A 20828-nucleotide genomic window follows, 5' to 3' on the forward strand; every position below is an offset into this window, starting at 1 on the left:
GTGGTGTTACACTGTGTGATGTTACACTATATGACTACGCTGTGTGGTGTTACACTATATGGTGTTACACTGTATGACTACACTGTGTGGTGTTACACTGTGTGACTACACTGTGTGGTGTTACACTGTGTGATGTTACACTGTATGATTACACTGTGTGGTGTTACACTGTGATGTTACACTGTGATGTTACACTATATGACTACACTGTGTGGTGTTACATGTGATAGACTGTGTGGTGTTACACTGTGTGATGTTACACTATATGACTACACTGTGTGGTGTTACACTATGTGGTGTTACACTGTGTGATGTTACACTGTGGTGCTACAGTGTGGTGTTATACAGTGTTGTGTTACATTGTGTAGTGCTACACAGTATGGTGTTACACAATATGGTATTACACTGTGTGGTGTTACACAGTGTAGTGTTACACAGTGTGGTGTTACACAGTGTGGTGTTACACAGTGTGGTGTTACACTGTGTGGTGTTACATAGTGTGGTGTTACACTGTGTGGTGTTACACAGTGTAGTGTTACACAGTTTGGTGTTACACAGTGTGGTGTTACACTGTGCGGTGTTACACAATATGGTATTACACTGTGTGGTGTTACACAGTGTAGTGTTACACAATGTAGTGTTACACAGTGTGGTGTTACACTGTGTGGTGTTACACAGTGTGGTGTTAGTGTGGTACTACAGTGTGATGTTACAGTGTGGTGTTACACAATATGGTGCTACACAGTGCAGTGTTACACAGTGTGGTATTACACTGTAGTGTTACACAGTGTGGTGTTACACAATATGGTATTACACTGTGTGGTGTTACACAGTGTGGTGTTACAGTGTGGTGTTACAGTGAGGTGTTACAGTGTGGTGTTACACAGTGTGGTGTTAGTGTGGTGCTACAGTGTGGTGTTACACAGCGTGGTGTTACAGTGTGGTGTTACACAGTGTGGTGCTACACAGTGTGGTGTTACACAATATGGTATTACACTGTGTGGTGTTACACAGTGTGGTGTTACAGTGTGGTGTTACAGTGTGGTGTTAGTGTGGTACTACAGTGTGGTGTTACACAGCGTGGTGTTACAGTGTGGTGTTACACAGTGTGGTGTTACACCGTGTGGTACTACAGTGTAGTGTTACACAGCTTGGTGTTACACAGCTTGGTGTTACACAGCTTGGTGTTACACAGTGTGGTGTTACAGTGTGGTGTTAGCGTGGTACTACAGTGTGGTGTTACACAGTGTGGTACTACAGTGTGGTGTTACACAGCGCGGTGTTACACAGCGCGGTGTTACACAGTGTGGTATTACACAGTGTGGCGTTACACAGTGTGGTACTACAGTGTGGTGTTACACAGAGCGGTGTTACAGTGTATTGTTACACAGTGTGGTGTTACACAGTGTGGTACTACAGTGTGGTGTTACACAGCGCGGTGTTACACAGTGTGGTGTTACACAGTGTGGTACTACAGCGTGGTGTTACACAGCGTCGTGTTACACAGTGTGGTGTTACAGTGTGGTGTTAGCGTGGTACTACAGTGTGGTGTTACAAAGCGCGGTGTTACACAGTGTGGTGTTACAGTGTGGTGTTACACAGTGTAGTGTTACAGTGTGGTACTACAGTGTGGTGTTACACAGCGTGGTGTTACACAGTGTGGTGTTACAGTGTGGTACTACAGTGTGGTGTTACACAGCGTAGTGTTACACAGTGTGGTACTACAGCGTGGTGTTACACAGCGTGGTGTTATACAGTGTGGTGTTACACAGTGTGGTGTTACAGTGTGGTGTTGCACATTGTGGTGTTGCACAATGTGGTGTTACACAGCGTGGTGTTGCACAGTGTGGTGTTACACAGCGCGGTGTTACACAGCGTGGTGTTACACAGAGTGGTGTTACACAGTGTGGTGTTACACAGCGTGGTGTTACACAGCGTAGTGTCACAGTGTGGTGTTACACAGTGTGTTACATAGCGTGGTGTTACAGCGTGGTGTTACACAGTGTGGTGTTACACAGCGTGGTGTTACACAGCGTGGTGTTACAGCGTGGTGTTACACTGTGTTACACAGCGTGGTGTTACACAGTGTGGTGTTACACAGTGTGGTGTTACACAGTGTGGTGTTACACAGTGGTGTTACAGTGTGGTGTTACACAGTGTGGTGTTACAGTGTGGTGTTACACAGTGTGGTGTTACACAGAGTGACTTCAGTCACTTCTGTTAATTAAGATGACTTGCTCTCTCACTCTCTAAGCATCTATCTCTCTCTGAGAGATAGACTGATAGATATATAGGCAGGTAAGTAGTTCTACAGGTTTTCCGTAGCTCAGTTCACACACTGAGGTCCGGGGGTCGATCCCTGTTACGTGTGGAAAATATTAGGACGTGTTTTCATAAGACACCTGATGTCCATGTTCACCCCTAAGTAAACTAGGTACCTGGATATTAGTGAACTGGTGTGGGTGGCATCCTGGGACAAAACTGACCTGGAGCAGCTGGTAGGTGATACATGCTGTGAGATGTGTCATCATGTGTTGGGTTGCTGCAGTCACGACGAACCTGTAACATTATTATTATTATTATTATTATTATTATTATTATTATTATTATTAATTATTATTATTATTATTATCATTATTATTATTATTATTATTATTATTATTATTATAACACTATTATTACTGAACACCAACAGTGTGTGTGTGTAATGACGTCATTGCCAGCTGACACAGTGCCACACTTCAACAATGTGACACAGTGCCTCACCTCAACAATGACACAGTGCCTCACCTCAACAATGACACAGTGCCTCACCTCAACAATGACACAGTGCCTCACCTCAACAATGACACAGTGCCTCACCTCAACAATGACACAGTGCCTCACCTCAACAATGACACAGTGCCTTACCTCAATGTGACACAGTGTTACACCTCAACAATGTGACACAGTGCCTCACCTCAACAATGACACAGTGCCTTACCTCAACAATGTGACACAGTGCTACACCTCAACAATGTGACACAGTGCCACACCTCAACAATGTGACAGTGCCACACCTCAACAATGTGACACAGTGCCACACCTCAACAATGTGACACAGTGCCTCACCTCAACAATGTGACACAGTGCTACACCTCAACAATGTGACACAGTGCCACACCTCAACAATGTGACAGTGCTACACCTCAACATTGACACAGTGCCTCACCTCAACAATGTGACACAGTGCTACACCTCAACAATGTGACACAGTGCCTCACCTCAACAATGTGACACAGTGCCTCACCTCAACAATGTGACACAGTGCCTCACCTCAACAATGACACAGTGCTACACCTCAACAATGTGACACAGTGCCTCACCTCAACAATGACACAGTGCCTCACCTCAACAATGTGACAGTGCCTCACCTCAACAATGACACAGTGCCTCACCTCAACAATGACACAGTGCCACACCTCAACAATGTGACACAGTGCTACACCTCAACAAAGTGACACAGTGCTACACCTCAACAATGGCACAGTGCTACACCTCAACAATGACACAGTGCCTCACCTCAACAATGACACAGTGCTTCACCTCAATAATGACACAGTGCCTCACCTCAACAATGTGACACAGTGCTACACCTCAACAATGACACAGTGCTACACCTCAACAATGACACAGTGCTACACCTCAACAATGACAGAGTGCTACACCTCAACAATGACACAGTGCCTCACCTCAACAATGTGACACAGTGCTACACCTCAACAATGACACAGTGCTACACCTCAACAATGACACAGTGCTACACCTCAACAATGACACAGTGCTTCACCTCAACAATCACACAGTGCCTCACCTCAACAATGTGACACAGTGCTACACCTCAACAATGACACAGTGCTACACCTCAACAATGACACAGTGCCTCACCTCAACAATGACACAGTGCCTCACCTCAACAATGTGACACAGTGCTACACCTCAACAATGACACAGTGCTACACCTCAACAATGACACAGTGCCTCACCTCAACAATGACACAGTGCCTCACCTCAACAATGACACAGTGCCTCACCTCAACAATGACACAGTGCCTCACCTCAACAATGACACAGTGCCACACCTCAACAATGTGACACAGTGCCTCACCTCAACAATGACACAGTGCCTCACCTCAACAATGACACAGTGCCTCACCTCAACAATGACACAGTGCTACACCTCAACAATGTGACACAGTGCCTCACCTCAAAAATGTGACACAGTGCTACACCTCAACAACGTGACAGTGCCTCACCTCAACAATGACACAGTGCCTCACCTCAACAATGACACAGTGCCTCATCTCAACAATGTAACACAGTGCCTCACCTCAACAATGACACAGTGCCTCACAATGACACAGTGCCTCACCTCAACAATGTGCCACACCTCAACAATGTGACACAGTGCTACACCTCAACAATGTGCTACACCTCACACACACTACACCTCAACAATGACACAACAATGTGCCTCACCTCAACAATGACACAGTGCTACACCTCAACAATGACACAGTGCTTCACCTCAACAATGACACAGTGCCTCACCTCAACAATGACACAGTGCCTCACCTCAACAATGACACAGTGCCACACCTCAACAATGTGACACAGTGCTACACCTCAACAACGTGACACAGTGCTACACCTCAACAATGTGACACAGTGCTACACCTCAACAATGACACAGTGCTACACCTCAACAATGACACAGTGCTACACCTCAACAATGTGACACAGTGCTACACTTCAACAATGACACAGTGCTACACCTCAACAATGACACAGTGCTTCACCTCAACAATGACACAGTGCCTCACCTCAACAATGACACAGTGCCTCACCTCAACAATGACACAGTGCTACACCTCAACAATGTGACACAGTGCTACACCTCAACAATGTGACACAGTGCTACACCTCAACAATGACACAGTGCTACACCTCAACAATGACACAGTGCTACACCTCAACAATGACACAGTGCCTCACCTCAACAATGTGACACAGTGCTACACCTCAACAATGACACAGTGCTACACCTCAACAATGACACAGTGCCTCACCTCAACAATGACACAGTGCCTCACCTCAACAATGACACAGTGCTACACCTCAACAATGTGACACAGTGCTACACCTCAACAATGTGACACAGTGCTACACCTCAACAATGACACAGTGCTACACCTCAACAATGACACAGTGCCTCACCTCAACAATGACACAGTGCCTCACCTCAACAATGTGACACAGTGCTACACCTCAACAATGACACAGTGCCTCACCTCAACAATGACACAGTGCCACACCTCAACAATGACCCAGTGCTACACCTCAACAATGACACAGTGCTACACCTCAACAATGACACAGTGCCTCACCTCAACAATGACACAGTGCCTCACCTCAACAATGACACAGTGCCTCACCTCAACAATGACACAGTGCTACACCTCAACAATGACACAGTGCCTCACATCAACAATGACACAGTGCCTCACCTCAACAATGACACAGTGCCTCACCTCAACAATGACACAGTGCTACACCTCAACAATGTGACACAGTGCCTCACCTCAAAAATGTGACACAGTGCTACACCTCAACAACGTGACAGTGCCTCACCTCAACAATGACACAGTGCCTCACCTCAACAATGACACAGTGCCTCACCTCAAAAATGTGACACAGTGCCACACCACAACAATGTGACACAGTGCCTCACCTCAACAATGTGACACAGTGCTACACCTCAACAATGTGACACAGTGCTACACCTCAACAATGACACAGTGCTACACCTCAACAATGACACAGTGCTACACCTCAACAATGACACAGTGCTACACCTCAACAATGACACAGTGCTACACCTCAACAATGTGACACAGTGCTACACCTCAACAATGACACAGTGCTACACCTCAACAATGACACAGTGCTACACCTCAACAATGACACAGTGCTACACCTCAACAATGTGACACAGTGCTACACCTCAACAATGACACAGTGCTACACCTCAACAATGACACAGTGCTACACCTCAACAATGACACAGTGCTACACCTCAACAATGACACAGTGCCTCACCTCAACAATGACACAGTGCTACACCTCAACAATGTGACACAGTGCTACACCTCAACAATGTCACACAGTGCCTCACCTCAACAATGACACAGTGCGACACCTCAACAATGACACAGTGCCACACCTCAACAATGTGACACAGTGCTACCCCTCAACAATGTGACACAGTGCTACACCTCAACAATGACACAGTGCTACACCTCAACAATGACACAGTGCTACACCTCAACAATGTGACACAGTGCTACACCTCAACAATGACACAGTGCTACACCTCAACAATGTGACACAGTGCTACACCTCAACAATGTGACACAGTGCTACACCTCAACAATGACACAGTGCCTCACCTCAACAATGACACAGTGCTACAGCTCAACAATGACACAGTGCCTCACCTCAACAATGACACAGTGCTACACCTCAACAATGTGACACAGTGCTATACCTCAACAATGTGACACAGTGCTACACCTCAACAATGACACAGTGCTACACCTCAACAATGTGACACAGTGCTACACCTCAACAATGTGACACAGTGCTACACCTCAACAATGACACAGTGCTACACCTCAACAATGTGACACAGTGAGACAACTCAACAATGTGACACAGTGCTACACCTCAACAATGTGACACAGTGCTACACCTCAACAATGTGACACAGTGCCTCACCTCAACAATGTGACACAGTGCTACACCTCAACAATGTGACACAGTGCTACACCTCAACAATGTGACACAGTCCTACACCTCAACAATGTGACACAGTGCCTCACCTCAACAATGTGACACAGTGCTACACCTCAACAATGTGACACAGTGCCTCACCTCAACAATGACACAGTGCTACACCTCAACAATGACACAGTGCTACACCTCAACAATGACACAGTGCCTCACCTCAACAATGACACAGTGCCTCACCTCAACAATGACACAGTGCCTCACCTCAACAATGACACAGTGCCTCACCTCAACAATGACACAGTGCCACACCTCAACAATGACACAGTGCTACACCTCAACAATGACACAGTGCTACACCTCAACAATGACACAGTGCCTCACCTCAACAATGACACAGTGCCTCACCTCAACAATGACACAGCGCCTCACCTCAACAATGACACAGTGCTACACCTCAACAATGACACAGTGCCTCACATCAACAATGACACAGTGCCTCACCTCAACAATGACACAGTGCCTCACCTCAACAATGACACAGTGCTACACCTCAACAATGTGACACAGTGCCTCACCTCAAAAATGTGACACAGTGCTACACCTCAACAACGTGACACAGTGCCTCAACTCAACAATGACACAGTGCCTCACCTCAACAATGACACAGTGCCTCACCTCAAAAATGTGACACAGTGCCACACCACAACAATGTGACACAGTGCCTCACCTCAACAATGTGACACAGTGCTACACCTCAACAATGTGACACAGTGCTACACCTCAACAATGACACAGTGCTACACCTCAACAATGACACAGTGCTACACCTCAACAATGACACAGTGCTACACCTCAACAATGACACAGTGCTACACCTCAACAATGTGACACAGTGCTACACCTCAACAATGACACAGTGCTACACCTCAACAATGACACAGTGCTACACCTCAACCATGACACAGTGCTACACCTCAACAATGTGACAAAGTGCTACACCTCAACAATGACACAGTGCTACACCTCAACAATGACACAGTGCTACACCTCAACAATGACACAGTGCTACACCTCAACAATGACACAGTGCCTCACCTCAACAATGACACAGTGCTACACCTCAACAATGTGACACAGTGCTACACCTCAACAATGACACAGTGCCACACCTCAACAATGTGACACAGTGCTACACCTCAACAATGACACAGTGCCACACCTCAACAATGTGACACAGTGCTACACCTCAACAATGTGACACAGTGCTACACCTCAACAATGACACAGTGCTACACATCAACAATGACACAGTGCTACACCTCAACAATGTGACACAGTGCTACACCTCAACAATGACACAGTGCTACACCTCAACAATGTGACACAGTGCTACACCTCAACAATGACACAGTGCCTCACCTCAACAATGACACAGTGCTACAGCTCAACAATGACACAGTGCCTCACCTCAACAATGACACAGTGCTACACCTCAACAATGTGACACAGTGCTATACCTCAACAATGTGACACAGTGCTACACCTCAACAATGACACAGTGCCACACCTCAACAATGTGACACAGTGCTATACCTCAACAATGTGACACAGTGCTACACCTCAACAATGACACAGTGCTACACCTCAACAATGTGACACAGTGAGACAACTCAACAATGTGACACAGTGCTACACCTCAACAATGTGACACAGTGCTACACCTCAACAATGTGACACAGTGCCTCACCTCAACAATGTGACAGAGTGCTACACCTCAACAATGTGACACAGTCCTACACCTCAACAATGTGACACAGTGCCTCACCTCAACAATGTGACACAGTGCTACACCTCAACAATGTGACACAGTGCCTCACCTCAACAATGACACAGTGCTACACCTCAACAATGTGACACGGTGCCTCACCTCAACAATGACACAGTGCTACACCTCAACAATGTGACACAGTGCCTCACCTCAACAATGACACAGTGCTACACCTCAACAATGACACAGTGCTACACCTCAACAATGTGACACAGTGCTACACCTCAACAATGTGACACAGTGCTACACCTCAACAATGACACAGTGCTACACCTCAACAATGACACAGTGCTACACCTCAACAATGTGACACAGTGCTACACCTCAACAATGACACAGTGCTACACCTCAACAATGACACAGTGCTACACCTCAACAATGACACAGTGCTACACCTCAACAATGTGACACAGTGCCACACCTCAACAATGTGACACAGTGCTACACCTCAACAATGACACAGTGCTACACCTCAACAATGTGACACAGTGCCACACCTCAACAATGTGACACAGTGCTACACCTCAACAATGTGACACAGTGCTACACCTCAACAATGTGACACAGTGCTACACCTCAACAATGACACAGTGCTACACCTCAACAATGACACAGTGCTACACCTCAACAATGTGACACAGTGCTACACCTCAACAATGACACAGTGCTACACCTCAACAATGTGACACAGTGCTACACCTCAACAATGACACAGTGCCACACCTCAACAATGTGACACAGTGCTACACCTCACCAATGACACAGTGCTACACCTCAACAATGTTACACAGTGCTACACCTCAACAATGGCACAGTGCTACACCTCAACAATGTGACACAGTGCTACACCTCAACAATGTGACACAGTGCTACACCTCAACAATGACACAGTGCTACACCTCAACAATGTGACACAGTGCTACACCTCAACAATGTGACACAGTGCTACACCTCAACAATGTGACACAGTGCTACACCTCAACAATGACACAGTGCCTCACCTCAACAATGTGACACAGTGCTACACCTCAACAATGACACAGTGCTACACCTCAACAATGACACAGTGCTACACCTCAACAATGACACAGTGCTACACCTCAACAATGACACAGTGCTACACCTCAACAATGACACAGTGCTACACCTCAACAATGACACAGTGCCTCACCTCAACAATGTGACACAGTGCTACACCTCAACAATGTGACACAGTGCCTCACCTCAACAATGACACAGTGCTACACCTCAACAATGACACAGTGCCTCACCTCAACAATGACACAGTGCTACACCTCAACAATGACACAGTGCTACACCTCAACAATGACACAGTGCCTCACCTCAACAATGACACAGTGCTACACCTCAACAATGTGACACAGTGCTACACCTCAACAATGTGACACAGTGCTACACCTCAACAATGACACAGTGCTACACCTCAACAATGTGACACAGTGCTACACCTCAACAATGTGACACAGTGCCTCACCTCAACAATGACACAGTGCCTCACCTCAACAATGACACAGTGCTACACCTCAACAATGTGACACAGTGCTACACCTCAACAATGACACAGTGCCTCACCTCAACAATGACACAGTGCCTCACCTCAACAATGTGACACAGTGCTACACCTCAACAATGACACAGTGCTACACCTCAACAATGACGCAGTGCCTCACCTCAACAATGTGACACAGTGCTACACCTCAACAATGACACAGTGCCTCACCTCAACAATGACACAGTGCTACACCTCAACAATGACACAGTGCTACACCTCAACAATGTGACACAGTGCCTCACCTCAACAATGTTACACAGTGCTACACCTCAACAATGACACAGTGCTACACCTCAACAATGTTACACAGTGCTACACCTCAACAATGACACAGTGCTACACCTCAACAATGTTACACAGTGCCACACCTCAACAATGACACAGTGCCTCACCTCAACAATGTTACACAGTGCCACACCTCAACAATGACACAGTGCTACACCTCAACAATGACACAGTGCTACACCTCAACAATGTTACACAGTGCCACACCTCAACAATGTGACACAGTGCTACACCTCAACAATGACACAGTGCTACACCTCAACAATGTTACACAGTGCCTCACCTCAACAATGACACAGTGCCTCACCTCAACAATGACACAGTGCTACACCTCAACAATGTGACACAGTGCTACACCTCAACAATGACACAGTGCCTCACCTCAACAATGACACAGTGCTACACCTCAACAATGACACAGTGCTACACCTCAACAATGACACAGTGCCTCACCTCAACAATGACACAGTGCCACACCTCAACAATGACACAGTGCTACACCTCAACAATGTTACACAGTGCTACACCTCAACAATGACACAGTGCTACACCTCAACAATGTGACACAGTGCTACACCTCAACAATGACACAGTGCTACACGTCAACAATGACACAGTGCCTCACATCAACAATGACACAGTGCCTCACCTCAACAATGTGACACAGTGCCTCACCTCAACAATGTTACACAGTGCTACACCTCAACAATGTTACACAGTGCCTCACCTCAACAATGTTACACAGTGCTACACCTCAACAATGTGACACAGTGCTACACCTCAACAATGACACAGTGCTACACCTCAACAATGACACAGTGCCTCACATCAACAATGACACAGTGCCTCACCTCAACAATGTGACACAGTGCCTCACCTCAACAATGTGACACAGTGCCTCACCTCAACAATGTTACACAGTGCTACACCTCAACAATGTTACACAGTGCCTCACCTCAACAATGTTACACAGTGCTACACCTCAACAATGTTACACAGTGCCTCACCTCAACAATGTTACACAGTGCTACACCTCAACAATGTTACACAGTGCTACACCTCAACAATGTTACACAGTGCTACACCTCAACAATGTTACACAGTGCTACACCTCAACAATGTTACACAGTGCTACACCTCAACAATGTTACACAGTGCTACACCTCAACAATGACACAGTGCTACACCTCAACAATGACACAGTGCCTCACATCAACAATGACACAGTGCCTCACCTCAACAATGTGACACAGTGCCTCACCTCAACAATGTGACACAGTGCCTCACCTCAACAATGTTACACAGTGCTACACCTCAACAATGACACAGTGCTACACCTCAACAACGTGACACAGTGCTACACCTCAACAATGTTACACAGTGCTACACCTCCACAATGACACAGTGCCTCACCTCAACAATGTTACACAGTGCTACACCTCAACAATGTTACACAGTGCTACACCTCAACAATGACACAGTGCCTCACCTCAACACTGTTACACAGTGCTACACCTCAACAATGTTACACAGTGCTACACCTCAACAATGTTACACAGTGCCTCACCTCAACAATGACACAGTGCTACACCTCAACAATGTTACACAGTGCTACACCTCAACAATGTTACACAGTGCTACACCTCAACAATGACACAGTGCTACACCTCAACAATGACACAGTGCTACACCTCAACAATGTTACACAGTGCTACACCTCAACAATGTTACACAGTGCCTCACCTCAACAATGACACAGTGCTACACCTCAACAATGTTACACAGTGCTACACCTCAACAATGTTACACAGTGCTACACCTGAACAATGTTACACAGTGCTACACCTCAACAATGTTACACAGTGCTACACCTCAACAATGACACAGTGCTACACCTCAACAATGTTACACAGTGCTACACCTCAACAATGTTACACAGTGCTACACCTCAACAATGTTACACAGTGCTACACCTCAACAATGACACAGTGCTACACCTCAACAATGTTACACAGTGCTACACCTCAACAATGTTACACAGTGCTACACCTAAACAATGACACAGTGCTACACCTCAACAATGTTACACAGTGCTACACCTCAACAATGTGACACAGTGCTACACCTCAACAATGTTACACAGTGCTACACCTCAACAATGACACAGTGCTACACCTCAACAATGTTACACAGTGCTACACCTCAACAATGACACAGTGCTACACCTCAACAATGTTACACAGTGCTACACCTCAACAATGACACAGTGCTACACCTCAACAATGTTACACAGTGCTACACCTCAACAATGACACAGTGCTACACCTCAACAATGACACAGTGCCTCACCTCAACAATGTTACACAGTGCTACACCTCAACAATGACACAGTGCCTCACCTCAACAATGTTACACAGTGCTACACCTCAACAATGTTACACAGTGCCTCACCTCAACAATGACACAGTGCTACACCTCAACAATGTTACACAGTGCTACACCTCAACAATGACACAGTGCTACACCTCAACAATGACACAGTGCCTCACCTCAACAATGTTACACAGTGCTACACCTCAACAATGTTACACAGTGCTACACCTCAACAATGACACAGTGCTACACCTCAACAATGTTACACAGTGCCTCACCTCAACAATGACACAGTGCTACACCTCAACAATGTTACACAGTGCCTCACCTCAACAATGACACAGTGCTACACCTCAACAATGTTACACAGTGCTACACCTCAACAATGACACAGTGCTACACCTCAACAATGTGCTCACCTCAACAATGTTACACAGTGCTACACCTCAACAATGTTACACAGTGCTACACCTCAACAATGACACAGTGCTACACCTCAACAATGTTACACAGTGCCACACCTCAACAATGTTACACAGTGCTACACCTCAACAATGTTACACAGTGCTACACCTCAACAATGTTACACAGTGCCACACCTCAACAATGTTACACAGTGCCACACCTCAACAATGTTACACAGTGCTACACCTCAACAATGTTACACAGTGCTACACCTCAACAATGTTACACAGTGCTACACCTCAACAATGTTACACAATGCTACACCTCAACAATGTTACAAAGTGCTACACCTCAACAATGACACAGTGCCTCACCTCAACAATGTTACACAGTGTTACACCTCAACAATGACACAGTGCTACACCTCAACAATGTTACACAGTGCCACACCTCAACAATGTTACACAGTGCCACACCTCAACAATGTTACACAGTGCCACACCTCAACAATGTTACACAGTGCTACACCTCAACAATGTTACACAGTGCTACACCTCAACAATGACACAGTGCCTCACCTCAACAATGTTACACAGTGCTACACCTCAACAATGACACAGTGCTACACCTCAACAATGACACAGTGCTACACCTCAACAATGACACAGTGCTACACCTCAACAATGTGACACAGTGTTACACCTCAACAATGTTACACAGTGCCACACCTCAACAATGTGACACAGTGCCTCACCTCAACAATGTTACACAGTGCCTCACCTCAACAATGTGACACAGTGCCTCACCTCAACAATGTGACACAGTGCTACACCTCAACAATGACACAGTGCCTCACCTCAACAATGTGACACAGTGCTACACCTCAACAATGTGACACAGTGCTACACCTCAACAATGTGACACAGTGCCTCACCTCAACAATGTGACACAGTGCCTCACCTCAACAATGTGACACAGTGCTACACCTCAACAATGTGACACAGTGCTACACCTCAACAATGTGACACAGTGCTACACCTCAACAATGTGACACAGTGCCTCACCTCAACAATGTGACACAGTGCCTCACCTCAACAATGTGACACAGTGCTACACCTCAACAATGTGACACAGTGCTACACCTCAACAATGACACAGTGCCTCACCTCAACAATGTGACACAGTGCTACACCTCAACAATGACACAGTGCTACACCTCAACAATGACACAGTGCCTCACCTCAACAATGACACAGTGCTTCACCTCAACAATGTGACACAGTGCTACACCTCAACAATGTGACACAGTGCTACACCTCAACAATGTGACACAGTGCCTCACCTCAACAATGACACAGTGCTTCACCTCAACAATGTGACACAGTGCTACACCTCAACAATGACACAGTGCCTCACCTCAACAATGACACAGTGCCTCACCTCAACAATGTGACACAGTGCTACACCTCAACAATGTGACACAGTGCTACACCTCAACAATGTGACACAGTGCTACACCTCAACAATGACACAGTGCCACACCTCAACAATGACACAGTGCTTCACCTCAACAATGTGACACAGTGCTACACCTCAACAATGACACAGTGCTACACCTCAACAATGACACAGTGCTACACCTCAACAATGACACAGTGCCACACCTCAACAATGACACAGTGCTTCACCTCAACAATGTGACACAGTGCCTCACCTCAACAATGTGACACAGTGCCTCACCTCAACAATGTTACACAGTGCTACACCTCAACAATGACACAGTGCCTCACCTCAACAATGTGACACAGTGCTACACCTCAACAATGTTACACAGTGCCTCACCTCAACAATGTGACACAGTGCTACACCTCAACAATGTTACACAGTGCCTCACCTCAACAATGTGACACAGTGCTACACCTCAACAATGTTACACAGTGCCTCACCTCAACAATGTGACACAGTGCTACACCTCAACAATGACACAGTGCTACACCTCAACAATGACACAGTGCTACACCTCAACAATGTTACACAGTGCCACACCTCAACAATGTTACACAGTGCCACACCTCAACAATGTTACACAGTGCTACACCTCAACAATGTTACACAGTGCTACACCTCAACAATGACACAGTGCTACACCTCAACAATGACACAGTGCCTCACCTCAACAATGTTACACAGTGCTACACCTCAACAATGACACAGTGCTACACCTCAACAATGACACAGTGCCACACCTCAACAATGACACAGTGCTACACCTCAACAATGACACAGTGCTACACCTCAACAATGTTACACAGTGCTACACCTCAATAATGTTACACAGTGCTACACCTCAACAATGACACAGTGCCACACCTCAACAATGTTACACAGTGCCACACCTCAACAATGTGACACAGTGCTACACCTCAACAATGTTACACAGTGTTACACCTCAACAATGACACAGTGCCACACCTCAACAATGTTACACAGTGCCACACCTCAACAATGTTACACAGTGTTACACCTCAACAATGACACAGTGCTACACCTCAACAATGACACAGTGCCACACCTCAACAATGTTACACAGTGTTACACCTCAACAATGACACAGTGCTACACCTCAACAATGTTACACAGTGCCACACCTCAACAATGTTACACAGTGTTACACCTCAACAATGACACAGTGCCACACCTCAACAATGTTACACAGTGCTACACCTCAACAATGACACAGTGCCTCACCTCAACAATGACACAGTGCTACACCTCAACAATGTTACACAGTGCTACACCTCAACAATGTTACACAGTGCTACACCTTAACAATGTTACACAGTGCTACACCTCAACAATGACACAGTGCCTCACCTCAACAATGACACAGTGCTACACCTCAACAATGTGACACAGTGCTACACCTCAACAATGACACAGTGCTACACCTCAACAATGTTACAGTGCTACACCTCAACAATGTTACACAGTGCCTCACCTCAACAATGACACAGTGCCTCACCTCAACAATGTTACACAGTGCTACACCTCAACAATGTTACACAGTGTTACACCTCAACAATGACACAGTGCCACACCTCAACAATGTTACACAGTGCCACACCTCAACAATGTTACACAGTGTTACACCTCAACAATGACACAGTGCTACACCTCAACAATGACACAGTGCCACACCTCAACAATGTTACACAGTGCTACACCTCAACAATGTTACACAGTGCTACACCTAAACAATGACACAGTGCTACACCTCAACAATGTTACACAGTGCTACACCTCAACAATGTGACACAGTGCTACACCTCAACAATGTTACACAGTGCTACACCTCAACAATGACACAGTGCTACACCTCAACAATGTTACACAGTGCTACACCTCAACAATGACACAGTGCTACACCTCAACAATGTTACACAGTGCTACACCTCAACAATGACACAGTGCTACACCTCAACAATGTTACACAGTGCCTCACCTCAACAATGTTACACAGTGCTACACCTCAACAATGACACAGTGCCTCACCTCAACAATGTTACACAGTGCTACACCTCAACAATGACACAGTGCCTCACCTCAACAATGTTACACAGTGCTACACCTCAACAATGTTACACAGTGCCTCACCTCAACAATGTTACACAGTGCTACACCTCAACAATGTTACACAGTGCTACACCTCAACAATGTTACACAGTGCTACACCTCAACAATGACACAGTGCTACACCTCAACAATGTTACACAGTGCTACACCTCAACAATGACACAGTGCTACACCTCAACAATGACACAGTGCTACACCTCAACAATGTTACACAGTGCCTCACCTCAACAATGTTACACAGTGCTACACCTCAACAATGACACAGTGCTACACCTCAACAATGACACAGTGCTACACCTCAACAATGTTACACAGTGCTACACCTCAACAATGTTACACAGTGCTACACCTCAACAATGTTACACAGTGCTACACCTCAACAATGTTACACAGTGCTACACCTCAACAATGTGACACAGTGTTACACCTCAACAATGACACAGTGTTACACCTCAACAATGTGACACAGTGCCACACCTCAACAATGACACAGTGCCTCACCTCAACAATGTGACACAGTGTTACACCTCAACAATGACACAGTGTTACACCTCAACAATGTGACACAGTGCCACACCTTAACAATGACACAGTGCCACACCTCAACAATGTTACACAGTGTTACACCTCAACAATGACACAGTGTTACACCTCAACAATGACACAGTGCCACACCTCAACAATGACACAGTGCCTCACCTCAACAATGTGACACAGTGTTACACCTCAACAATGTGACACAGTGTTACACCTCAACAATGACACAGTGCTACACCTCAACAATGACACAGTGCCACACCTCAACAATGTGACACAGTGTTACACCTCAACAATGACACAGTGCTACACCTCAACAATGTGACACAGTGCCTCACCTCAACAATGACACAGTGCCTCACCTCAACAATGTTACACAGTGCCTCACCTCAACAATGTGACACAGTGCTACACCTCAACAATGACACAGTGCCTCACCTCAACAATGTGACACAGTGCTACACCTCAGCAATGTGACACAGTGCTACACCTCAACAATGTGACACAGTGCCTCACCTCAACAATGTGACACAGTGCCTCTCCTCAACAATGTGACACAGTGCTACACCTCAACAATGTGACACAGTGCTACACCTCAACAATGTGACACAGTGCTACACCTCAACAATGTGACACAGTGCCTCACCTCAACAATGTGACACAGTGCCTCACCTCAACAATGTGACACAGTGCTACACCTCAACAATGTGACACAGTGCTACACCTCAACAATGACACAGTGCCTCACCTCAACAATGTGACACAGTGCTACACCTCAACAATGACACAGTGCTACACCTCAACAATGACACAGTGCCTCACCTCAACAATGACACAGTGCTTCACCTCAACAATGTGACACAGTGCTACACCTCAACAATGTGACACAGTGCTACACCTCAACAATGTGACACAGTGCCTCACCTCAACAATGACACAGTGCTTCACCTCAACAATGTGACACAGTGCTACACCTCAACAATGACACAGTGCCTCACCTCAACAATGACACAGTGCCTCACCTCAACAATGTGACACAGTGCTACACCTCAACAATGTGACACAGTGCTACACCTCAACAATGTGACACAGTGCTACACCTCAACAATGACACAGTGCCACACCTCAACAATGACACAGTGCTTCACCTCAACAATGTGACACAGTGCTACACCTCAACAATGACACAGTGCTACACCTCAACAATGACACAGTGCTACACCTCAACAATGACACAGTGCCACACCTCAACAATGACACAGTGCTTCACCTCAACAATGTGACACAGTGCCTCACCTCAACAATGTGACACAGTGCCTCACCTCAACAATGTTACACAGTGCTACACCTCAACAATGACACAGTGCCTCACCTCAACAATGTGACACAGTGCTACACCTCAACAATGTTACACAGTGCCTCACCTCAACAATGTGACACAGTGCTACACCTCAACAATGTTACACAGTGCCTCACCTCAACAATGTGACACAGTGCTACACCTCAACAATGTTACACAGTGCCTCACCTCAACAATGTGACACAGTGCTACACCTCAACAATGACACAGTGCCTCACCTCAACAATGTGACACAGTGCTACACCTCAACAATGTGACACAGTGCCTCACCTCAACAATGACACAGTGCTACACCTCAACAATGTGACACAGTGCTACACCTCAACAATGACACAGTGCTACACCTCAACAATGACACAGTGCTACACCTCAACAATGACACAGTGCTACACCTCAACAATGTGACACAGTGCTACACCTCAACAATGACACAGTGCCTCACCTCAACAATGTGACACAGTGCCTCACCTCAACAATGTTACACAGTGCAACACCTCAACAATGTGACACAGTGCTACAGCTCAACAATGACACAGTGCCTCACCTCAACAATGTGACACAGTGCCTCACCTCAACAATGTGACACAGTGCTACACCTCAACAATGTGACACAGTGCTACACCTCAACAATGTGACACAGTGCCTCACCTCAACAATGTTACACAGTGCCTCACCTCAACAATGTGACACAGTGCTACACCTCAACAATGTGACACAGTGCTACACCTCAACAATGTGACACAGTGCTACACCTCAACAATGTTACACAGTGCCTCACCTCAACAATGTGACACAGTGCCTCACCTCAACAATGTGACACAGTGCTACACCTCAACAATGACACAGTGCCTCACCTCAACAATGTGACACAGTGCCTCACCTCAACAATGTGACACAGTGCTACACCTCAACAATGACACAGTGCCTCACCTCAACAATGTGACACAGTGCCTCACCTCAACAATGTGACACAGTGCTACACCTCAACAATGACACAGTGCCTCACCTCAACAATGTGACACAGTGCTACACCTCAACAATGACACAGTGCCTCACCTCAACAATGTGACACAGTGCTACACCTCAACAATGACACAGTGCCTCACCTCAACAATGTGACACAGTGCTACACCTCAACAATGTGACACAGTGCTACACCTCAACAATGACACAGTGCCTCACCTCAACAATGTGACACAGTGCTACACCTCAACAATGTGACACAGTGCTACACCTCAACAATGACACAGTGCCACACCTCAACAATGACACAGTGCTACACCTCAACAATGTGACACAGTGCTACACCTCAACAATGACACAGTGCTACACCTCAACAATGACACAGTGCTACACCTCAACAACGTGACACAGTGCTACACCTCAACAATGACACAGTGCCACACCTCAACAATGACACAGTGCTACACCTCAACAATGACACAGTGCTACACCTCAACAACGTGACACAGTGCTACACCTCAACAATGTGACACAGTGCTACACCTCAACAATGACACAGTGCTACACCTCAACAATGACACAGTGCTACACCTCAACAACGTGACACAGTGCTACACCTCAACAATGACACAGTGCTACACCTCAACAATGACACAGTGCTACACCTCAACAATGACACAGTGCTACACCTCAACAATGACACAGTGCTACACCTCAACAATGACACAGTGCTACACCTCAACAATGACACAGTGCCTCACCTCAACAATGACACAGTGCTACACCTCAACAATGTGACACAGTGCCTCACCTCAACAATGACACAGTGCTACACCTCATCAATGACACAGTGCCTCACCTCAACAATGACACAGTGCTACACCTCAACAATGTTACACAGTGCCTCACCTCAACAATGTGACACAGTGCTACACCTCAACAATGTGACACAGTGCTACACCTCAACAATGTGACACAGTGCTACGCCTCAACAATGACACAGTGCTACACCTCAACAATGACACAGTGCCACACCTCAA

The 20828-nt window shown here is 46.2% G+C and overlaps 1 protein-coding gene across 1 annotated transcript in view; it reads right to left on the reverse strand.

Moving 5' to 3' along the window:
* The window catches only part of dally (division abnormally delayed protein), a 396601-nt gene that overhangs the window by 99852 nt on the left and 275921 nt on the right, over nucleotides 1–20828 (reverse strand). Inside the window, exon 4 of the mRNA XM_070104663.1 lies at nucleotides 2487–2559. Coding sequence (XP_069960764.1) covers nucleotides 2487–2559 — 73 coding nt within the window. The remainder of the gene's footprint in view (nucleotides 1–2486; nucleotides 2560–20828) is intronic.

The sequence above is a fragment of the Cherax quadricarinatus genome, chromosome 93 (genome assembly GCF_038502225.1).
Source record: "Cherax quadricarinatus isolate ZL_2023a chromosome 93, ASM3850222v1, whole genome shotgun sequence".
Classification (NCBI taxonomy): domain Eukaryota; kingdom Metazoa; phylum Arthropoda; class Malacostraca; order Decapoda; family Parastacidae; genus Cherax; species Cherax quadricarinatus.